Raw genomic sequence first — 25,172 nt, 5'->3', positions numbered from 1 at the left:
GTTTTATGTTTATTTTGAATAATTTCAAGAAAGACTATGAGGGCTATTTATGCAATTTACTTTGCGCGGAATGGAGCGTTTGCAGGCTGGTTTACTAGGTGGCGCCACCATATCAACACCAACTCTCAAGAGTTCGCTTGCGGCCTATTGCTCCGGTTTGCGCGTCGTGTTAAAAGCTTCGTTTACGTCGTGTATCTCGTAGTTGTCATAGTGTCCCGTTGTGTGAGTTTTCTGTTACCACGTACCACTCGACTTCATGTGACAACCCTTTTTTCTGTCAAGCTGAAAACTTCAGTGCTAACCAGGACGGACAGCAAAGAAGAGATGACACAAGCACTGAAAGTTATGTACCAACTAGACGCAGCCGAAGTATTTTTTTAGTCTTTTTAACGGCGATAAAATTTCGTATGCCGTGTACCTTTAGTTTTGGCTGGAGCTTTCGGGTGACGTATCACTGACATTTGCCGCTGCATACTGCAATCGACATTGGTCTGCTTTATGACACTCTGCGCTGAAGTGCGGCAGCAATGAGCTGAAAAAGAACGTGGATACAGGTGTCTCGTCATTGCAAGTCGAAGCACCGCGCGACCACAGCCTACGCACTTTGCTTCGAGCTGCGAGTCTGTCGAGTGACCAGGCCTTGTGCCAGCGTACGGGGAAACTTTATTCGTTATGCATTAGTGGTAAGGCGTGCCTAGTAAAAACCATGAACAAACAGGTGGAAATGTTAATTTTATCAATCGGGCCAGCTGCACAGACAACGCTACACTAACACACGGCTTCACGCATCAAAACACAGCTGATATTCCCTGAACAGCGCGTAGCTGGCTTAGGTTAGTAGATTAAAACTGATTACTACGTCAGATATAGCGAGCGTATCAGGGTCTGGCAACTTTCGTTTTGTTCCATCATGACGGAACCCATGCGGTTATAGGTTTCAATGTATGGGCCCTACGGGGAGCTTTTCCTTTAAAGTCAGTATATTTTACTCTATGCGTTCTTCACAGGAGTGGAAGTAAATGTACTACGTGTTCCTACCAACTAGCACAAACGAGTATCAATTTCAAAGTCATAGTACTTATTTTCTCAAAAGACAAATACGAATTGTTTTAGTGGGTCAATGCTTTGTGTCAAGGGAATGAGCACGATCTCAGAAGCAGCACGTCATTGAGTGTACTCTCTGATGTGCGAGACCGCTGCTCTGATAGAAAGATAGCAGGCCTGTGCGGAATACGCAGCACAGTCACAGCGAAAGCTGGTAGAACGGACTTTGTGGAGCCCATCTTGGAGTCTCTTGGGGCAACTACACATGCAAGGTACCCACTTCGCCATAAAACATCGCAATTTTTCTGAAGTTAGCGAAGTTCCACTATGCCATTTTTCGTCATTCTTCGGAGAATCGTTGTACCCGCTACACATCTGTAAGACATTATGTGCACTTTGTGTTGTGGCTGATGATGATGAAGTATTATGGCTGAGCACTTTGCAGTGGGTGGAAAGCAGGGTTTTCGGACTCTGGGAATGGCCGGGCAGCTCAATTAGATTCCTGAAATTCTTCAACACAGGAAAGGCATCTTGATAGCTTTACCGAGTTAAGAATGAACGCCCCATAAAGCTGATGCCATCAGATGCAATAAGAACTGCAAAAGTACGCAAAACCCGTTACCAAGGTCGAGGGATAGTAGCTTGGTGACATATCGCGTGCAGTACGACTACACTACTAATTCCCATAGGGGCAGTTCTCCCGCTACCTATAGTATTTGCATGGTCAGCGCGTTTGAACGAATGATGGTGTTTTAATATTATTTAAGCCTAAATGTGTTAATGCTAAAATGACGACATAACGTATTTTTTTGCTGACAAAAGTGGTATTCAAGAAGACTAAGCAGTTTTGCCACGCTTCTCGAGCGGTTGGGAATATGAAGAAAACTAAGATTTGGATAACGGGGAAGAAAACCCTCTAGATCTGGTGGTATTAGTTGGAACAGTGCACCGCTCGGGCACCTTGTGCCTTTGCATCGAACACGGAACGCTGGGCCGCACTGCTCGTCAGCACTCGCGCTTGTCAAGCGCGCCTCGCAAGCATAGACGGGGTGAGGATAAAATTTCTGTGTTCGCCTGTGCACAGGTATGCAATGTCTTCCTTGTCGCAAAGGTTATTTACGTGTGTCAGGTACTAAACTGCTCGTGAGATAAAGATCAGGCTGTGCATAGAGTATTCGCCACATTCGTGTGGGGGTATCAACGGGAACCAACGCGCAGAAATAATTTCTTTTCTCCTTTCGTATCTGCTGGGACAATGCATTTGTTTGTGCACTAGCTTATGCCTCGCTTTGTAGTAGGCGCGTTGCTTAAACATGTACCGTGCTTGTAATTAGCCAAGCCATTTTAAAAATACTGCTTTATTGTTAATTTCGAGGGTCTGACTTACTAATGTTTGAAGTTTCAAAAACAGGACGTAGACGAAAACGTGCTGTATTTTCGGAAAAAGACGTAATTCTATTCCCATTCCATTTCATGCAAAATGTGCTTAATTCCATTCTCATTCCATTCCTCCAAGCGTTGTCCCCATTCCATTCCGCGGTCTCGAAAATGTGGAATGATTCTGGAGTCATTCCAATTCTGGTGGAGCAACTCTGCAACACTGGTGGGAAGCATTAAAGCACACACTCTTTGCGCTATTAGCATTGTATCATGACTGGATGTTATTTTCCTCTTCTGCCACGCTATATGAGTGTATGTTAACGCGATTCCATACCCGACATGACGCCTGTAAGGAGTGTTTTTGTGAAGGAGTTACAAGCACCAGCGTAGCACTCTCGTGGACGACCCGACTGCCACACAGAGGGCGCGGGTTAAAATCCCATCCAAACCTAGAAATTTCTTTCTCATTTAACTTTTTCTTATATCTCTTAATACCGGTCACGGACACCGGCGGCGGCGGACAGCTATGGTGCAAAAGTCAGCTGTTGTGACCTCAGAACAGCTTTCGCTGTAGCAAACTTCAGCGCCGACAATGCCCTCTCCACACTGGCCTGCGTGGCAGGCGCGCGAAAGTCCACTTGCGTTAATATAAACATGTCTGGTTGCCACTAGTTTCGTTTTTCACAGAATTTCAACATATCTTTGCTTTGGAATTCCTGCCTAAGGTACGCGCTAATACTGTACCGTTAGATATGCATAACTGCTCACGTTGCATGAGCTCAGTTGTTCCGGATTGCGAAGTTTTCTCGTGAACCGAAAAACGATTAAAAAAATTACGGTTTCACTCCGGAATGAAATAAGAGATAAAGTTTCGGTTACGTTTTCATTCCGGTCAAAAATATTGTTTTTTTTGTTTTTCGTTTTCGGTTTTCGTTCCGTTCCGACACCCTGGCTGGGATCCTGATTTTCGTTCTTTGCAGTCATCGGGTCAACACTGCCGATGTCAATTTTAGGGGCGAAGCTCCTTAAGGCGGCACTCGTTCATTCCTCGTAGTTGTCGTAGTCGTAGTGCGTAACCAGTCGTAACGCTAGTACCAGGGCCCGTATTCACAAAAACATCTTACGCTAAAAATTTCCGCAAGAGAATATTTCAGCCAATCACGATTCGAGACATATCATTAGCGAAGCCGGCTGACCAATAGGAAAACGCACTTACGAACGAGACGTTTTGTGAATTCGGCCCCAGATCTTGACCTCCAAGGTGGTGCCGGTGGGAGATTTTTCTTGTGCGTTGTTGAACAATAAAAAACTCGCAGCGCGCGCGTTAACTAAAAGCCGAATTCTTCTGTCCCTCATTCCCCATTAGCAGCCATTGGCATGTTCCAGTAGGAAACGTTAGTAGAAGTAGAAGTGTATGTGTTAGCTAAAAGCCGACTTCTTCTGTCTCTCATTCCCATTAGCACCCATTGTTCACCTCCAAGGTAGTGCCTGGTGAGATTTCTCCTGTGCGTGATTAAACAATAAACATTTTGTTCAAAACGCCGTTGATTGATGAAATAAACCAACGAAAGACGCCATATGTTTTCTAAAAGCAAAACGAAAGAACGCCAAATGTTTCTAAAGCAAAACGAAAAGACGCCAGCTGCTTAACGAAAGACGCCAGATTTTTCTAAAGCAATGGTTTTCTAAACAATGAAAATTCACAGCGCACATGTAAAATTAAAGTGAGCTGCAAGTCGTCATAACTCATCGAACCTTTAGTATAAACGCGCCCGATCTCACGTCGGTGATGATGTACTGGGCAGAATTCACAGAAGATTCACGGTTTACCGATGAACCTCCGCAGCTTCGCCCACTCATCATCATTCACTCCGTGGATATGCTGTGATTTTTCTCTAGGTTCTCGCATTTAATTTACCAATGTCTCTTCTCGCCGTTCCTGGGTAGATATAAACTGTCAATGAGCTGTGGCGCATACCCGCATACCGTGGCCTGTGTTATACGGGTGTGGGGCACACGTGTCTAGAGAAAAGGGTTTGACGACCGCGACAGGATTTTCGCGTTATTCATGTCATAACCGGACAGTCATACTTGTCGAACCCTTTGACCCTCCCATGCCACGTTTCGTCTACACGAAGCTAAGGAGGCGATAACAAGAGCACGCAGACGTAGGCGGCTCGAAGGATATATAGATGCGTAGATAGAAGCGCTCAAATTGCCTTGGGCTCGCTAAGAAATGCTTCTCGTTTAAAAAAAAAAACCGTTAATCTCACCCATGCATAAGTATTGCTTGTTTACTGGCTATATGCTCCAAACACAAGGATAGAAAATTTTCAAGATGAAGCGCAAATAGCTGGTTAACTATCGCGTGCGCCCGTGTGTTCCTCGTCACAAAGGAATTGTGCCAACTTTGATATGGCGTAAGTCATAGGCGTGCGCAGTGTTTTCCATTTCCCCCACTCTTTTTATCAAGTGTGAAAGCAAGTGAGCTCCGTAATGCACGCAAAGCTGAAAATGAAGCTATGACGAGCTGATAAATGTGGGAAGTAAAGACATCGTCGAATGTAACATCAGGGACCCTTGGTCACTTTATCGTCAATAAACATGCGTATACCATAACTTTGTCCATTTCAAAGTGATTTGAAAGGTCTCACTCAGTAAAGCTGTGAGGCAGTATTGACGCCCCTTTGAATGATTAGGGGGGCACCCCCCCCCCTACCTCCGCAGCGCACGCTTATGATGTAAATGAAAGGAGTATGATGTTATGTGATCATTCACAGCTCTGACGCCAAATTACACCACGCGGGTATGCGCTTGGCGGTCAACTTTATTGCCATGACGAGGATTTATTCTCAACATCTTGTGGCCGCAGATTCTTCTTTAGATTACGCTCTTGCATTTATTCGTGAACTTCGTGTCTAATATACCTGCGCCATTAACTAGTACCAGGCTATATATATCCGTACTTTGCAAATCGCCTCTAGTGATCTTGGAGCAAATTACCCAAGATAAAGTTAAAGTCGCGTAGAGTTCATCAACTACGAAACGTAACTGTGAGTGTGAAACTGATTGTGTTTGGAACTGCGTTAGACCCTAGTTCAGGAATATGTTTGTTTGAAGTTGCAGTATTTATTGTTAGAAGCGATGTTAAGTGGTGTCCAAAGTAATGAGACATCTTGTTCCGAACAACAGATTCCAACAAATTGATTGAAGTACACTCATTTGCGTATGTGCAACTCATGGTAACGCCTGAATAATAGCGACCAGCGGCGATTACAAAGGAATGTGCTGCGAGTCGTGCATAAATCGCCGGCCTATTTCTTCCGTAGATCAGATTTCGATGCTAGATGATACCTGCGCTCGCCACTACCTCTGTGCTTTGCGTATAAGCGGTTTTTGCCCGGCGCAAGTACATCCGTCATAATACAAATATGCGGATTGTATTTTTGCTACAGACGCTTTTATTACCGTCAATAAACCACGGTGCTTAACGTGGCAATATTGTAGGAAAGTGAGGTCGCCTTCTTACCCGGATTTTTTTTTTGTGAGAACGTAAGACACCGCTCTCTGTTTTCATACCGCATCTGCTTTATTCCAGACATGGACAGCGCCTGGTGTGTGCCCTTGCTTGCCGCAGTTGCAACGTTCCTCTTGACGATGCCATTCACCTGCTTCGGCCTCCTGTTCGTTCTCATCATGGAGAAGTTCGGGACCACCCGGGAACAGGCGTCTTGGGTAGAAAGCGCCTTCATTATGAGCAGCAACTTATCAGGTAACAAATGAGTATTCCCATGCGAAATATGCTAAAGATTGCAGCATGCCAGCAGCCATCATAAGGTAGTGTAAGAGGTTGTTGCGATACATCTTGCAATGTTTCTATATAACAAGGTTCGCTTGTTACGGCATTGTGCAATACGCTATGCGAGTATGTGAATTGAAATCAATATTGTCAGATAGGTTGAAATCAACACTGAAATCAACACTCTCGGCGAGGTTTTTTTGCGAACTGATCTACAAACAAGCTGCAGTTTCAGAGTCTCCTTCAAAGCTCAATACAAGATGTTGCGCCACTAGCACGAAATCTAATATGTCGCCCCTCCCCCCCTCGCTTCCCATACGGTTCATATAAGTTACAACAAGAGCAACGAATGAATGGCAGCACGATCAAAAAAAAAGTTTGCAATGTGTATGTTTGAACCCCTGTTAAGCGTGCAAGCTTAGAAGATGTAGACTACTCACGTGGTTGATATCGTGTCCACAAATGTACATAGCAAAAAACAGCACAATATGCATATAATATACTAAAGATGGACAAACGAGAAACGGAAAACGGGAATCCTCCGTCCGTACATCTTTTTGTTTCGAAAGAAAGAGTCGACTTAGACTCTCTGAGTCAAGGCAAAACACAAACGTGACAAAAATCCCTCAAAAATACGTAGAATGTCCTCAATTAAGTTACACATGTAAAATACGTTTTCAAGTTGTTAGAGGTCTGTTATAGGATGGTGTTCGCTAGGAAGTCTACCGAAAAATTGCTTTCCTAAATTTTGGAGTCTGCTAAGTGAATGAATGCTTAAAAATATAAATAAATAAATAAATAAATAAATAAATAAATAAATAAATAAATAAATAAATAAATAAATAAATCATAGTGATACGAACCAGAAACGCCCTCCCTCTGTCGCTGTGTGCACGATTAGTCTTCGTGTTGTATCGGTGGTACCCGGACCTTTATGGCAAATGCGCATGGCTGTAATAAACTTGAGGAGTGTTACCATATTGTAGACTTTTGAAATAATGCTGATTCGTGAAGAAAAAAAACGTTCTCGCCTTTACATATCTTGCCATCGTTTGTTATTCATCACTACAGCGCTCGCAATAGCTTTCCTTCAGCGACGCATCAGCCTCTCCCACATCGCCCTCATGGCTGCCGCCGCTACCAGCGCATCTGTCGTTGCGTCTGCATTCGCACCAGACGTGATATGGTTGAGCATCGTTTTCGGCGGAGCTTATGGTAAGAGATTCAGTTTCTACAAAGTAATACAGTCGAAGACGCGTGTGTAAAAACTCGCTAAAAAGCGGGAATTATTTCTATATATCGTATAATTCGATATCAAACTTTTAATGAATTTTCCGTATTTTCGACGCAAATTTTGGCGCGCAAGTTGGCTTGACGGAACTGCTTCACCATTATTGCAAAGAAGGCAACTTACGGCAACACACGGGGATTGTTTATTTAGTGCTTATTTTTGCACGGTGTGCATTTGGCGGTGGGTCTTATACGCAGTGGCGGATGGTAGGTGAGGCAATGCAGTATCGATACGGCCATCCTAATTACACCGCTCATTCTCCCAAATGCATGTGGGAACGTTCCCGTCAGTCACAAAAAGCCAACTTTATCTCAGGGAAAGCCAACAGAAACTTTTCAAAACGTTGCTTCACGCGCCCTAGTACAGTTTTTAGAAGAGTCGGAAATATCAAAAAGGCACTGATTAACCTTTGTCATTATTCTTCACATTGAGATATTTCTGGTCACATGTTTCGCTTGCCTCTTGGGATTCAAGACAGCTGTGTTTAAAGTGTGGGCAAGGGCCCAGTGACTGTTGTGTGGTCGCATCATACACAGGCCTGTGAGATGAACTCTTCGGCAAAGTGCGAACGTTTCTTGTGGGTCTTGTGTGTGAGCATCGTTGTCGACACGTGTCTTTTATGCATGACGTGAGAACGTTCCTTTTAAAAGGACGTTGCCGTGAGTGAATATACTTTTATTTATAAGTTCGTGACGCTAATTTATAAGTAAGGGAAGAGGAGTAGCCGGAGCCATGTACAGGCACCAACCCTCTCCTTAAACACATTTAATAAAAAAAAAAAACCAACTTCTTGGCGCGTTTCGCACAGCCCGATGATCGATATCTCACGTGTTCCGGCTATTTTTGTTCGATGTAGCCGTAAACTTTCCCAAGCATTGAGGTTAAAGCATTGTCGTGTTCGAATATAGTTTGATGTAAAGAATAATTCGATTTAGCCGAGTTCAATACAGTCGCGCTTGACTGTAATCTTTAAGGCCTGCATGCTAAAATACATTCCATATTGCGTCGTTCTCCGCAGTGTCGTCGGAAAAATTTTCGCACGTATTACGTAGACATGACGACACATAAGCACAAGGAGCGCCCAGACTGCACAAAATTCACATTTGATTAGGACAAGATCCGAAATGCTGTGTCTTCACTGGCGCGCTGCTTCGCCATAAACACGTGTGAGACAAAGTAGCAGCTGTCAATGGCCTGTAGCCAGGAAGACCAACCCCGTGGTCTAATGGTTACGGTGCTCGACTTCTGATCCGAAGGACGCGGGATCAAATCCCGGCCACGTCGGCCGCATTTAGACATAGGTGAAATGATAGAGGCTCTGTACTTAGAGAAAGCTGCACGTAAAAGAACACCAAATGGTCAAAATTTCCGGAACCCTCCAGTTCTGCGTCCCTCATAATATAGTTGCGTTTTTGGACGTTAACCCCAAAGAATTATGATCACTAGTCAGGAAGTACGGTGCCTTTGCTCTCAAGTGAAATGATATTAAGGCGATCCACGTATAATCTTATTTTTGCGAATTTTTTTCCTCAATCTAAATGTGAAATAACAGACAATAATGCCAAGGAAAATATCGGGGATGTTATTTCTAGTATTTCAGTGGTAGAGCAGGTTCGGTCCCTGTCGGCGGCAAGTTATCTTTTCGTCCATGTACTTAGATTTAGGTGCACGTTAAAGAACCCGAGGTGGTCGAAATTTCCGGAGCCCTCCACTACGGCGTCTCTCATAATCATATCGTGGTTTTGGGACGTTAAACCCCAGATATTATTATTATTATTATTTTCGTCCACTTTACTTTCTTCACATTTATATCTTAATTACTAGAAATAACATCTCCTATACTTTTCTTGGTATTATTTTGTGCTAGTTCTCAGTTAGATGCGTCTGACAAAGAAAACGAGCCCTCAAAAGCCATCTTCTTTCCATCCACAATCAAGTTTTATATATCGAAGTTGGGTTTTTGTCCGTATATAATACATTCATGTGGGAGGGCACGTAGCATGTCGGTAGAATAACCGGTGGTCATTAAGGGTAACTGACTGGATTCCAAGAGATGGCAAACGCGTGAGGGGGAGGAAGAAAATTATGTGGGTAGATGAGATTAAGATGTTTGTAGCTATAACGTGGCAGCAGATAGCACAGGACCGGGTTGATTGGCGGAACATTGGAGAGGCATTTGCCCTGCGGTGGGCGTAGACAGGCTGATGATGACGATAATGATGATGAATACATTAAAATTCCTGTGAAATAGAAACCGAAATATGTACAATTGAAAACTGGTTACGAGAACGAATGGCGCAGGTTGTCAATCTTTTTTTTATATGGTAATCAAAGTTGACTGAGCATATCGTCTGGGGCGTATTGCAAGCAATGACCCGCTTAATAAAGGTGTCTAGGTTATTACTTTAAATAGAGACGGCGCGTGTGTCCATCTGCAATTAACTAACGGGAACTTAAGCCTGTAACAATAAGATGTATGCAGTGCCGGAGATGTAGTTAACACAGGGGCTCATATAGCCGCGTTATAAACATCTCCGAACGCCTACAAGCACACTTGTCAGAGTTATCTGAATGAAGTGTGCGCGTGGCCGCATATGTAGTAATAAACACCTGCTAATCCTCAGGACCCTGTCTTCATTCCGCTCCTAAAATAATTTATTGCACTCACATGATTCACCCAAATAGTTTTTATTTGACCTGCGGCACACAAAGCTGTTCTTTGCTTAGTAATAAAATAGTGAAACCGATACCTTTAATGCACAGCGATATCTAAACTGTTCTGAGCAAATCCTTCAATGCAGCATAGAGAATTACTCGCTGACTGCTTCGCATGAAACCGATGCCCACAAGGCGCGAGATCTGCCGATTTTTTTTTGTCTTTGGAAAGCCGATAATACCCGAGGCTTATGACAGAGTTTGAGTATCTTATAACTGAATGTTTCGCACCAGAGGGAACACTGCGATGCTTCTATGCCAGGCCGTTATAAACCCCTTTAAGGAAGAAGCTTTTGAAGTCTCAAGACCAATAAAACGTCCTCGTTTTCTTCAAGACTATAAGTCACCCAAATATTGTCTTTTACTATTCATAAATGTGGGGGGAAATGGGCTACAGAAACTCGGTACAATAGAGAGGAGCAGTTGGGGTGACGACGTCAACGGTAGAAAGTCAAACTCGTTTTTTTTTTTAGATTTATCGAGCTTAAAAAGCGAGGCGTGCAATCAAGGACACAAGAGAAAGGATCGAGACAACAAGAACGCCGAATATCTACAGACAGCTCGCAATGCAATGAAAAAGATGGCATACACATAGGTAAGCTGCCATAGTCAGGAAGGACAGCACCACGCGTCAGACATGCACACTCCTGAGTCTGTCCAAGAAATTACCGTTTAATCATATTATTTCTTCGTTGTACAATTAAGCTTGTGGAAGACTGGCTCGCCCACCCATTTGAGCTGCTATCTATACACTCTAAGAAAAAAAAGAGTCAAAAGAGGGTCACGGCCGCGTGACTCTCTTTGGGTGTCCATTTGACCCCTTTTGGAAGGTACAGGCAGAGAAAGAGAGTTCGCAATTCGACTGGAGTCACGGGACTCTCCTGAAGCGCGTTTCGATTGGCGGCGCCGCCGTATACGCCATACATATCGCGCGCTTGCCCTTTGGCGCCGTTGTGGCGCGTTGGCTCGACGACGGAGGCGAGGCAACGCGCCACAACGGCGCCGGGGTGGCGTGCCGCTTCTGTTTTCCTCTCTGTCTCCTCGTCTATTGGAATGGGTTGCGTGTTGGTTGCGCGGGTTGTGTGTCTGTTCATGCGCGTCTTCGGTGGTGTTGGTGTTGACGCCGGCTCCGTGCACGAAGTGACGCGGTGACGCTTGGAGGACGGAATAGTCCTGGAGCTGCGGACAGGAACAACGGGCTCCAGTTAACGGTGAGTGTACTGCTTTCGTAGGTACTAATTATACAGCTTTAGCTGGGCGTCTGCAGCAGCTCTGCGGAAGTTATCTGCCAGCCATTTCCAACAGCAGCCTGTGTCCGCAGGGCTGTTGCGGATGCCCAACTAAAGCTGTCAGTTAACGAGTTGCCACCGCTATGCGCGTTGCTGTGCAAGCTCCCTTGTAGTGAGCGATGCAAACAATTATCAAGGGTCATTTTTTGCTGATCGCACGTTGTGTCTGCGCTACTGAATGTGCAAGATGTCGTTTTGAGATGCACTTTAGTCTACTTCATAACATTTCCATCGACCTTGAGTGTGTAGCGTGCTTCGGCGCGTGGGAACGTGAAAAAAAAATGCCTGTGTACAGAACGCTCAGACGCACTATATATAATGGTTTTTGTTGGCTTAAAGACGGTAGTTTGAGGTGCAGATATACTACGGTGCTTCCAGAACGTACGCGGTCATTCAAGTTGGACACGCTTCACCGGTAAAGTGAAAAAGCTCTAGACTTTCGACGGCGCGCGTTGGTGCGGCCGCGGCCGTGCACTCTTCCCTCGTTTCTGTTTGCTGTTTTCGTGGTTTGCATACACTGCGATCACGTTGGGCGTTATTACAGAATCGAGTGAGTGTGCGTGATTGTGGGAGCTATGTGCGGTAATTCTAGAATATGATGTCTGATCTCGACGTCAAAAAACTTGGTTCCTGACCATGGCTGTTTGCATTTGTTGTTTTGTTGTTAGCCTTTATTATGTCTGTGTGAACCACTTATTGTGTAGGTTTTGCAAACCTTTACTGCAATTTCATTTTCTCATCATAATATCACGTTCTGCTTTTCAGATACCGTTTTTCATGGTGCTCACGCTGGACAGGAGCGACAAACTAGCAAGCCACAAGTCTGATGCCTCAAGCCGTCACCACTTTTTGATTTATTTTTAATCACAAGGAATAAATATGGAAACATGATGGCGATTTCTGCTGTTCATTTAGCACCATATGACACTGTGCACATCACAGTCACACATTTTGGTTGGCTATACTCATAGAAGCATGTAAATGAGGAATACCCAAACTTCTTAATTGGAAATCACAGACCATCTTTTCGCACTTTCTATATAACTTTGCTGGAAAATATGTGTTGTTTTGACGAGTTTTATTAAAATAATGCTAAAACTGAACAATTCTTTTTTTACAGTAGCTGGGCAGAACGGCAAGTATTATTGGACTTGCTTAAAATGAATACTCCACTATTTTCAACAGTAGTCGCGCAAAAGTAGAGCAAGGATCAAATGAGTAGCTTAAAATACTTGAGTCGCTTGATGCTTCGGTGTGGGTCCCTTGACCACCCTAGAAGCGTTACCGGCAAGAGTCGTCTGACTCCCTATAAGTGGTAACGTGATCCTCCCGATAAGAGTCTTTGCACTCTTCCTAGAGGATCAGGGGACTCTCCTAGAGCGAGCCGACCCTGACCCACCAAGAGAGTCACCGTGACTATTTAAAGAGAGTCGTATACGTGGCAAGTCAGAACTATCCGAAAAGAGTCACGCATACTCTTTTTTTTCTTAGAGTGTATCTCCAGCCTCAACCGTGAGATTCGCTAGTTCGTTCTGCGTGTCTGTGTAAGCATCCATCGAACTTTGGTGTGCTTTTTCGGCGTTTGCAGCTTTCACGTTTGCCTGCGTTTGCGGCTGTCGGCATTCGTGTCGTCGGGTACTATTTTCATCACTGTGTCCATCATTTTCACCCGTCAATTACTTTCAACAAAATGACAACTTGACATAGCTGCAGCAGAAAGCTACTAATACCGGTAATTTTCTAGTACTGTGATAAACTCAGTGCCGTTGGACACATTGACATAAATAGAGCTGCAAAAGCTTTGTGCCATTCGCTGACTTAGATATGAATATCTTATTCTCAGGTTTCGCAGTAAAAGTTTTCATGGCATCTGCTTCAATCTACACGATGCTGTTCTTCGACAAGTACCGGGCGACCGCCCAGTCCTTCATCAGCTGCGCTCAGGGAGCAGCCGGCATGGCGGGACAAACCCTGCTGTCACGGCTCGAGCGGACCTATGGCCTCGCTGGAGCGTTGGTCATCCTCGGCGGGATACTCATGCACGCTGTTCCACTTTCTATGCTTCTGAAGGAAGCCCACCGGATAAGGTTTACGTCCTTCCTGAAAAAGAAGGCGTCAGCGTTTGTCGCCAATATTGTTGCTACCTCTGAGATAACATGCTCGAAGAAAGGTGTGTTACTACGGTCCGTACATCAGGTAAATTCCTGTAAAATACAAGGCGGCCCGCAACGCAAGCCTGAATTTGCGTTTGTACGGAGAACAAGTAGAAAAATATTTTCAATTGAACTGCCTTGTCTAGATGAAAAGCAATCACTTCCCGCCCCAATAAAGCAAGAATACAGCATGGAAAATTCGCTGAGCAATTCCTCGAGCGCCGTGAGCAAAAATATGCTCATTTCACAAGAAGCGCAGAAAATCTCAACGGCGATTTCTGCGCTAGAACAAAACATTCCCAGAGATGAGACGATAACGCCGAATCAAAGCCGCTCACTACAAATCGTACTGTCGTTGTTAAAAGAACGAGCATTTTATGTTTTGGTCTTTGCGATTGTGGTTGGCGATTACACCGAAATTGTGTTCCTTGCCACGGCTGTGGAATATGGTCAAGATATGAACTTAAGCATGGAGGCAAGCGGACAGATAGTCACATTGTGGTTTCTCGGGCAATTCCTGGGGAGCGGCTTGCTACCGGTGATAGCCGATAACCTGAGCTACAGCCGTTCATCTTTCTATGTGGTCACTTTCGCAATTTCCTCCGTCTCTTTGGTGGTGCTGCCTCACATGACGGATATCGGTGGCCTTGCCCTGCTCCTTGCGATACATGGCATGGCAATGGGCTTCATCAGGTGCGTCAAGTGCGTTGTCATAGCCGATCAAGTTGGCACTGAACGCACCGCAGCCTGTTGGGGCATCAGCGGGTTGGCGATAATGCCTTTATCGCTGGCCAGCCCAGAAATCATTGGTAAGTGATTAGGTAACTACAACTACGCTTCATTTTGACAAAAACGAAAATGCAATTGCAAGAGACTAAGGTGATCTAAGTTTTGTCTTTAAGCATCTAAGTATCGTTTTATGGTCTCTCGAAACAGCGGTATGCAAGCAGTGTAATAGGCATAACGTTCGTGTGCTCGATAAAATTATTCACTACTGAGGAGATGTCAGGTTCAAAATGCTGAAGTGAGGTTGTATTTTAACGTAATGATGCATGTTATTTGCCCTTGCAATTACAAACGCAAGTCATATATACATACCGCGAGCGCTCACCAACTGTGCATAACCAGAGTGTTTGAATGCGTAATGATCTTGTAATTGCATACTCGCCCCTCGCAGTACGTTCTGAACGTGAGTAATACATCGCATGTGTTTAACATAATCAAGATTATCAGAAGCCTTTATCTCACAGGTATATGTTTTCTAAATTTTCATTTGCATCCTGCACGTCCCTTTATCGTTAGAGGTTTTTGTTTGCAGTGTGTCTTAAAAAATTTGACTATCGTGGTTTGGGGCTTCTGCCGCAGGCTACTTGTCTTGCCCAGTATTCTAATTTCTCTAGGTCAGTATTCTTGGATAAGTAAGTGTCAAGTGCTGCTAAGTTAAATGAATAACAATACTATGTCATTTACGCTATGAAAAAAGAACCGTCAAATTCCAGAAAAAACTAATTCTTTCGACTTTTTCAGTGACCGTAACTTTATTCAAAGACCAGCACGCGTGCCATGGTTCTCACAATGGAACCTTATTGCGCTGGCCATAGAGTATGCACAAAAATCAGTGTTGACAAGTTCATCCAATTGGTGCGCTCTAAACCACAAGTCTCTAGACTGAAGAAAAAAAAAGCTTACGTTTCATGGCGCAATAAAATGGCCGTATTTAGAAAACTCGCGAGAAGTTTGGGTGTATGATACGAGGAGTTAGGCAGTTTTTGATTCAATCCAAAAGGGGACTCAGAGGGAATGCGGTAGGGTAGCAGAGGTGGTCACAGCACGATGCTTTAAGTAATGTAATAAGGCCTGCGCTAAAACGGGTGCTTCGTCTATTTGGTTCCTACTTAAGAAAGATTTTAACAGGAGAAAAAGACGGAATACAAAGAAAGACCCAGCGATACAGCGCTGAATCTGGGTGTCTTTTCTGCGCTGCTAAAATGTTTCTTGAGGTGTGCGCCCTGGCCACATTGGCAGAGTATTGCGAGGCTATGAGGCATCCAGCATTGCAAGCTTCTGCGTCTTTCAACTAATCTATGATCATCTGCATCTAAGCTTCATGTTTTATGTGCTGTTACAGCATTTAGGAGCCGCCCGAAACTGTTTTCTGGCTCTATCTCTTACTTTTACATCGCCGTTCATTCTCTTAAGTTGCCCCATACATAAACATATCTGCGCTTAGGGCGCAGTGATGTCAAGAAACTGGAGGCCTCCAAGAAACCAGACTTTCCGCTTGTGTTCAGGCAACTGGGCGATCGGTTCTTTGCATAGACTAAGAAGCTTGGACTAACAGGCTCGTTTTTCGTCGCCCCAGAGAAGCAGGCGTGCAGTTTTGCATTCCGCGAAATCAAAACAACTTCGTGCCTGTAAAAAAAAGAACGCGTCGAATAGCGTGCGCGCCTACTCAAAATTCCAGTCCTCTCTTTCATTCTTTCGCTTTCAACACCTTCTCTCTCCGTGAGTTTAAGGTCCGAAATTGAGACACGTAGTTAACTGCCCCTCTCTTTCTTCGGTCATACTCTCTGTCAGATATTGAAACTGAGGAAAAGGACTCGCCGCCGTTGAGGCAATATGCAGCACGGAGCGGAAAGCTCTGCCAAATTAGCCCACCCGTTATGTCAGTGCATAGTACCATGTTTGGAGTTTTCACTGGTAACAATGTACACGGAAGGAACAGTAGCTGCGTTGCACACCGTCCTTTGGTTGTTATTGCTTTTCTTATTGTTGGAGTTTTTCTCAGCTCGACATTTACCTGTTTCGAGCAATGTTAGCCGATGTTAATTAACGAGGAACTGTCGTTTCTTCAGCTTGCGTGGCTGTGGTTTGCAAAATGATTTGTAATAAAAGTGGTGCCCTTATTTAGAGGCCTGGAGGTCCCACGCCGCCAATTTCCCACAGGCCTCGTGCTCGCGCAACCATCTAGAGACTTCCTTCTGCCGAGTACCGGGTGGAAGCGCGCTTGAACCAATTATACCTGTGCCTGTAGCGGCGGGCACAGGTACAATACCATTTGAACAAACCTGTGGTAGGACAAAATGCTCCCAGAGACTTCGTAGATCCTTATCGGTCCACCTTTCCAGATGATAACCCACACGCAAATAAGCGTCTGGTAGGGGGGCACCTCTACTGATAAAATAAAAAAACCGATGCCCACAGAGAAAATAGAAAACCAAAGAGAACAACGAGTCCACAGCAGCATTTAGAATGGAACCCAATACCACTGCATCAGAAGCGGTTGCTCTAGCAGTTCAAGACCACTGCGGGCTGTGGGAAATTGGTACCATGGAACCACCAGGCTAAGAAATAAGGTCATGTTTCTGTTCGTTAATTCTTTTGTATGGAATACGACACTGACCAACGAAATCACTCACGTCCTCAGTGCATACTAGCTTTCTTTAGGAGTTCAGTCATACGACAGCACTATGCCTCCGTCTTCTTGTGTGATTGGAAAAACAGGAGTATCGAATTCTATGCTGGGCCCCTGTTCTGGAGTAATGGCCCCAGTCATACTGCCCTTTATACCACCTGTTCCTAATCAAAGATCTGATAAAATACAGTTAATTGGGGCGCGTTATACACCCTTAATACTTAGCCGTTCATACTTAGCACAGTGGTGGTACTGAGCGCGTGAGAGTGAACGTTCTAAGGAAGGTCTGCCGCTTGGCTAACAGGTACGATGGAGCGTAACAGAATTGACTTTTTTCTATTGCCTAAGAATACTACTCGATGAACTCTCATCCGTCATTTCTTATTTATTTCTGTATTTTGCGTTGCAGGTTACTTCCGGGATTCGGGAGGATCGTACGACAACTTCTACAGGATGCTTGGTGGGATCAACTTCCTTGTCACGCTCCAGTTTGCCCTGTTCCTTGCCTGCCGCAATAGACGGAAGACCGCAATCGAAATTAACAACCCTTAGGCACATTTGACACCCAGCGTTTTCCCACACAAATAGGAAGTTCCGTTAATATTCGCGTTATATCATCATTCTGCAAGGCATACCGTATCTCTAGGCATATTTTGCGAGGACATCATTTTAGCGGTAATCCAAGGCGCAAGGGGTCACTTGAACGCTCCGGTAATGTGGATGCAAGAGCACTGTCCCTGAAATGTGTGCAGGAACTGCACTGAGCTCTAGTTACTCAATGCACAAGAAAGATCAGGGATGCGTGCTCTTATCACAGGGGCGCCTAAGCAGGCATGCTATATTTGCCCAGTTTTATTCGGTTTAACAAAGCTTAGAAATGTATTTGTATGGAAAGAACTTCGGAATTCAACCGACCAAAGTAAACTTAACACACAGGGCGGAAATAAATTGCCCATGGTACAGGTCCGTGATGAAATTGCGCTCCACGGGATGTTACGCAAAGCCTCTAAAAGAATGCGCACACTATACATACAGACCTCCTGTGATCCGGCTGATATAAAAGAAGGGCTCTGTACATAGCTCGAGAAATCCTTTTGTCGGGTTCGATGAAAAATTGTTAAATGTGATTATATTTTTCTTGACAACCGTGACTGAATATAGCGAAAAAAATAAATTTCCGTTACCCGCCCTGAGGTCACTCCTAGAATAAATGTGAATCTCTTTGTAAGGAATAGCGCTGGAGTGATGCTTAATTATTAACTTTCCGATTTGGAAAGGAAGGAAATCTGCTGTATATTGGTGATTAGTGAGCGACACGCAATAGATATGTTTCGGAGCTAACTTTCAGGTCGCGTGTTCAGAAACTACGCAAGTCGGCTAGGATTAACCGCACCCCGATGACTTAACCGATGCGCAGATTGTGAAGAAATGCGACGCCCGCGAGAAATTGTTCTTAGCTAGGCTGTAAAGGGATATAACTCGCTGTTTGTTAAAAGAAAGCGTTGGTTTAATCAAACCAAAGAGCTCAACCCCGCGAGAAAACTGGAGCCACAAATGTTAGTGTTCTGTGGTTGTGATACCAACATTGCTGTGATACAATTTTTCGACGTGAGCTGAATCTAGTAGCTCGCCGGAATGTAAATAAAATGTTCAATATTTTCTGAAAGCAATCGACTCGTTTTTTTCTTCACTTGCCACGTGTTTGTACGAAATCGTCACCACACATTGCATTCCCCAATGACAGCGATATATTTATTAAGGCGATAGCCTTAGATGCCTCATAAACCGCGAAGAGGGACCGTCGGCGTCGGCGGCGTCAAGACGAGTGATCCTAAAAGCATCCCCATGTGATGACGTCGTCTTATGACGCAATCATGACGCCCCTTCGCCGAAATTTGTGATGTCATCATGACGTAATCGTGGCGTCACGTGATGACTTCATTCCATGACATTGGTGATTGGTCAAAAGTGGGTGGATCGCGGAGGCACTGCAAAACCACGTGAGGTGCAGAAAGCTGCCAAATTTTCCTATCTCAGAGGCAGTGCAAGACCACGTTGGAGGGCGGAAAGCTTCCGGGCGTGATCCATGGAATCGACTGAGAAAAAAAGTCACAGTTTCGCCGCAACGGCGAAGCAATGAATGCGATAGCCATAAATTGGAATGTAACGCGAAGAACGGAAAGCAGCTCGAAATTGCCAGCGCGTCGCTCGAGCCCAAAGGACGCACGAAAAGAACGCACACAGGACGAGCGCGAACTATCATGCGTCACAGCTCGACACTTGAAGCGCACTGCTCAAACATAAAGCAGGACGCACGAAACGAACGAACAGGTAGACACAGGACGAGCGCGAACTAACTGTCACAGTTGTTACTTATTTCAGTTTGAAGAGCGCGCTCCTTTCGCAAACGCGGCCGCTGCAGCGAGCGAAGCGACCTTCGTACTCTCTGTGACTTCAGCGCCGACATCGCAGGGAAAGCACAAAATATACAGCCGCCCGCTCCCCCCACCCCACCCCGACCGCCCCCTTCTTTCCTCGAGATAAGCGCACGAAGGCGACCACGCCCTGTAGGGAGAAGAGCAACGGCGTTCGCAGGAGCGGGGCGACGATCTTTAAAGCGCGCACATCGCGCCATCTATGTGGTGACCTGGAAAGCATGCTGAAGGAAATGGTGTATATAAATAGCTCGCTGTTAGCAGACTGGAAGACGGTACAGTTGGTGGCGTAACCGTCTAACGCCGCGCGTTTGAAAGCGCGAGGTCGCCCGTTCGATTCCGCGAGTCGGAAAGTTTTTCTGAATTACTTTTCTTTGTGACTTATATATATATATATATATATATATATATATATTTTTTGACATGTACAGACGGGTCCACTGTTAAAGGGGACACTTGCGTTTCGGGTATGTCCGGATTTCGCTCTCCTACAAAAGCATAGTGGCTTAGATTTGCATAACACTACTGGTGATTGATAGTGCCGAACCCTTATGATAGACTAGTAACGTGTTTAAACAATCTTTCCGCATCCACTAGCCGTTAAGGGGCCAAGAAAATGAAAGTTGCCCATTCGAGTGTTCCCTTTAACAGTGGACCGTACTGTACATATACGGTGCATGACGGCGGCGACGACGACGGCAAAAATCAGCCGAGACTGTCCATATAATTGCTATCGCATAAAATGATGGCTTTCCCCTCCGAGCAGCCTTAGGCAAATGCATAAGCAACCGTGTGGCTTTTTTAAACCTTGCCAGGCTAAACGGCACTAGCTAATGTTTCAATATGTAATTCCGATGTGTCGAAACTGCTTCGCTCCCTTTTCACAATATCCCAATGAAGTGCTGAAAGAAGCGGCTTCTTTTCTATTGCTGCCGGCACGTTTCGTTCTCGTTGCGAAGTTCATGTAGAGCATATCAGGCGGGGCCCGCAATGAACGGATGGCGCTGCCGTGAATGCGTTTATTTTACCACGACTGAAGGAGAAGCCGGCTTATCGGGTTTGCCTCGTTGTCAGTCACGGAGGCGCCGTCAAAACTGACTGCCTGGCTAACTTTTCTCAGAGCGATCAGCAACAACGATACGCTGAGCTTGCAATTTCCGCACGTCTTCCTGTGGTTGGAGTACTGAATCATAGAAGACCTTGCCCCCCCCCCCCCCCCCCGAAGCAAGTGCTGGGACCCTCCGAGAGCAACAGTTCGTAAACAAACCTTTCCATTTTCTTATCAGACGGTATGCTTGTTTGCCGCGGCAGGAAACAACCGAACCTTCACTAATCTTTATTTCTATACGTCCAAGGCCAACATGGTCTTACAGAAGTGAACAGACGCAACTAATGCCGAGATGTTGAATGCATGCTGCAGGCATATGGGGGCATCAATAAGGTGAAAGCCGACGAATCTAAAAAAGTAGTGACTATAAAAAAAAAGAAAAAAATTATCAGCAAACAAGGTAGTAAACCGGAAAGACATCGAAACAAATAAGAAATCATTGAATGCCTTCCAGCGATTATTTTTGGCACCAGTTCATACGCCTTCTGTCACAACTGACTTCGAAGGTTGTTGGTTAATATCGTTGAGAGAGGGAGGCAAGGAGAACTAAGGAGCTTAACCAGATGGACGTCCGGTTTGCTACCCTGCACTGGAGGAAGGGATGAGGGGCGAAAAGAGAGACGGTATAAAAGAGAGATGGACACGCGTGCGTATTACAGTTAAGACCAGGACACGCACATAAATGAGGTTGAGTTGAGGAAAACACGACTATTTCCGCAGCCGTAGTCGATAGCACGGCTCAGTATTTATCGGGGCTTCTACCCGCCACGGTGGTGCCGTGGGTAAGGCGCTCGACTGCTGACCCGAAGGTCGCGGAATCGAATCCCAGCCGCGGCTGCAGCTGCATTTTTGATGGAGGCGAAAGTGCTTGAGGCCCGTGTGCTTAGATGTAGGTGCACGTTACAGCAGGTGGTGGAAATTTCCGGAGCCCTCCACTACGGCGTCCCTTATAATCATATAGTGGTTTTTGCGACGTTAAACTCCGACAATTATTATGTTCGGTCGTTGGGAAAAGTGCGGAAAAAGATTGGAAGTAGAGATCATATCGGGTCAGGCGAGGAGCGATGGCAATGGGATGGGACTGTACGTCCAGTATCGCGTACCTGCCTTTCGCTTTAGTCTGGGCTACTCCCATTTTCCTATTAGGTATATTTCAGCTCACATAAGGAAAAAAGAGCACACGTAAACAAATACACACAAACACATACCTAGCGATGCAGACTGCCAGCTGTTTTCATTTGTTAATTGTGTAAGCTGCAACTGACCTTTGGTGTTTGGGCAAGTGTCAAAGCAAAAAAGAAAAGTCCAAATGTATTTACATCTATCTTTATTTTTACGTACACGACAACAGCACGAAAGCCATAATGTATTGTGGAAAATTTGCGCACACCGCACGAAGACACAAAGAGAAACTTCACAAGAACCAACGCAGATTAATAACTTGTTAGTCTGCGCTGGTCCTTGTGAACTTTTTCTTTGTGTCTACATGTGGTGCGCGCAAAATTTCCACAATGCAGCCAAACCAACTAGCCCCCCTTTCCGTCTTATTGCCATAATGTAGTTCGTGTAGCGCTTGTTCCAGATTAAGCAGGATGAGTTATATAACTGGAAGAAATAGAAGAAAGAAATTGTTGTTGTAAAATTGAAATAGCTAGACTATGATGACGGCTTAGTCATGCAACCAAAATAATTATCCAGTCATACTCTCATAAAACATTACACGCACAACACTTTTTGAGTTTCCATAATCTTCCGAGTACAAAGTGCGAAACCAATGAAAATGATAAACTGACATTAAAAATTTGCAAACGACGACTACGTCCTTCAGTGCAGCTTTCCAGAAAGGAAGTTGCGAGGGAAACCATGCACGCAAACTTAGATGTTCATTTCTGCGTTTCAAAAGTTACGATGGTCACCCCAACGGCCTATCCACTGAAGAACACTTCCATTCCATGTGGGTCCACGATTGCAACACGCAGCGAAGTAGATTCCTCAGAGCTGCGTTAAGCAGTAGCTATGGTTCACAGAGACTATTAACTGCCTCAAACAAATCGGCCTCAAAGACCCTGGTGCACAAGCGCGTGACTCCGAGAGTTAAACGACACAAGGTCAGAAACTGCTTCATAGGGCGTGGTTTATAAAGATCGTGTAAGTCCACCACACATGGCTTTGAATTACTGCAAAACTTTTGCTATAGTTGCTGTGCAGTGTTACACTCAATTTTTTCTGCATCCTACACTCTAACAAAAAGAGTCAAAGGAGGTTCATGGTGCCCTCACTACTATTCGGTTATCCATTTGACCCATTTTGGAAGCTAGAAGAAGAAAAAGAGAGTTTACATTTCTGCAAGAGTCACTCGACTCTCATGAAGCGCGTTTCGATTGGCTTTCGTGATGAAGACTCCACCGTATACGTCATATCATGTGGCTGGCGTTCGGTGCCGTTCGTATGCGCTGTGTGCTCTGGTGCCGCGGATAGCCTTTGGCGACGAGGCCTCCTCTCTCAGTCCCCCCAAGTCTCTTGGTGTGCGTTGCGCATCAGTCTTCCCTGTCTCTTGGGGTGCGTTGCGCGTGTTATAATTTTGTGTTTGAGAAAGCGCGGTATCTTCGGTTGCAGTCACGCCATGTGCGCGGAGCCTCTGTGCTCAAAAAGACGCTTGGGGGACGCCGTATTGATGGAGTTGGGGACACGGACAACGTGAGCTTGTTAACGGTGAGTGTACTGCTTTCGTAGGCACTAATTATACAGCTTTAGGTGGGCGTCTGCCGCAGCTCTGCGGAGGTACGCTGCCAGCCATTTCCAATGGCAGTCTGCGTCCGCGGGGCTGTTGTGGATTACAGCCTATTATCGAGTTGAGGCCGATATGCGCGTTGTTGTACAAGCTCCCGTAAAATAAGCGATGCAGTCACTTATCAAGGGCGATTGCTTGCTGATCGCAGATGGTGTCTGTACTTCTGAACGTACACCATGCCTTTTCGAGTTACGCTTTCGAGTTAGTCCTGATAATGCATTGTCATTGAAAGTGCAACGTGCGTCCACACGTGAAAACTTAAAAAAAATGTCTGTGTGCAGAACACTTAGACGCGCTAAACGTAATGTTCTTTTTGTTTATTCAAAGGAGGCAGTTTGAGGTGCAGGTATAGTACGATGCTTTTAGCTCGTACGCGACAATGAGACAAATTGGCCTCGCCTCGCCGGGAAGGTTAAAATGGCTACAATATCGACGGCGCGCGTTGTTGGTGCCGCCGCCGTGGACTCTTTTCTCCTCGTTTATGTTTGCTGTTTTCATGGTTTGCCTACATCTGCGATGACGTTCGGGGTTATGACAGAATCGAGTGAGTGTACATACACTGTGGAAGAAGCTATGTGCGGTAATTTCAGTCAGGCGCGCACAAAAAAAAAAAATGTTTCGGTACGGGGCACCTCCTTGATCTGAAGTGGGCGCCTGGCAAGCAGATGTGGTCGAGTGTTGTTTTGTCCTCTGTATGCCATTGCAAAAAAAGATATCGGGGGAGGGGGGCACGGGCACGGTGCTCCGCCCCCTGTCTACGCCACTGATTCTACCATATGACATGTCCAGTTTCAACGTAGACGGCATCCGCGCGCTCTGTGGGTCGTTCGGTCGCTCCCACTCGTATGCGTTCACCCGAGGTTTTAGGGATGGGTTACGTTTCTAAAACACGCGGTCGATAACTGCTTACGGCGAGCCCCTAACGACAGGAAGAAGCACTTGGGTGTCGGAATACGCCGGCGCAAAGCTAGGCTTATTCCGGGAGCGAATTTTTAAGAGATTTTTCAGAAAAGAAGTGCTTTCATTCGTGTGTAGCCTCTGCCTCTTGCAAAACGAGCTTCCCGCTTTCTTTTACGTGAAAGTGTTTTCTTTGAGAGATAATTCAAAGCGAAACGCTCGTGCCACATGTTTGTACAGTTACGGTGCGTTGCACCAAGAGTTGTTCTAAATCCAAATAATCAGTCCGCGTGTGTTAGTTATTCCAAGAATCCCGGATCGACTCTCCCGCCCCTTCACTTCAGTTGACAGCCACGCTCAGAGAAACCAAGGTGCCGCAGTGGTCTGTCGCCTCGCCACTCGTGATGGGAAAGTTATCAGCGCCGTTCACTCTGTCAACGAGGCACTCGCTCCTTCACTCCGTCTGTTTGGACAAGATGACGGAGGAAAATAGGTGAGTGGCAGCCACGCAAAGGAGCCTAAACCGATTTCGTTTTTCGTTTGTTGTTTAAGAAAGGATCACATCGTCTTGCGGTGCAGCTTCGTTACGAAGTGACATGTTAAAAAAGCTACTATTTTGCAAGTTGTGTTTTGCTCGATAACGGAAAATACAGTGTTCCTTTTCATGTCGGTTTGCGTTTGTTCTCTTTTGTGACCTTTTATTATGCATGTGCAGATCCCTTATTGTGCTGAGTTTTGCAAACTCTTGCTACAATTCCGTTTTCTCATTACAACATCACGCCCCGCTTTTCAGATACCATTTCTCATGGCTGCTCACGCTGAACAGGAGCGACAACATAGCATGTCACAAGTCCG

General features: G+C 45.3%; 1 protein-coding gene across 4 annotated transcripts in view; it reads left to right on the top strand.

Moving 5' to 3' along the window:
* Window positions 1-6,023: 6,023 nt before the first annotated feature.
* The window catches only part of LOC119390547 (monocarboxylate transporter 9), a 62,508-nt gene continuing 43,359 nt past the window's right edge, over window positions 6,024-25,172 (top strand). The window contains exons 1-4 of one of the 4 annotated variants that reach the window (XM_049414865.1): window positions 6,024-6,196; window positions 7,295-7,438; window positions 13,362-13,688; window positions 17,496-18,714. In XM_049414865.1, coding sequence (XP_049270822.1) covers window positions 6,025-6,196; window positions 7,295-7,438; window positions 13,362-13,688; window positions 17,496-17,638 — 786 coding nt within the window. In that variant the 5' untranslated portion in view covers window position 6,024 and the 3' untranslated portion in view covers window positions 17,639-18,714. Of the gene's footprint in view, window positions 6,197-7,294; window positions 7,439-13,361; window positions 14,481-17,495; window positions 18,715-25,172 lie in introns of those variants that run through there. The other 3 variants (XM_037658154.2, XM_049414866.1, XM_049414864.1) reach the window with 3 other exon arrangements.

This window comes from Rhipicephalus sanguineus, chromosome 4 (genome assembly GCF_013339695.2).
Source record: "Rhipicephalus sanguineus isolate Rsan-2018 chromosome 4, BIME_Rsan_1.4, whole genome shotgun sequence".
NCBI lineage: Eukaryota > Metazoa > Arthropoda > Arachnida > Ixodida > Ixodidae > Rhipicephalus > Rhipicephalus sanguineus.
Note: the sequence above shows the minus strand (reverse complement) of the source record. Positions and strands in the feature narration are given on the sequence as shown.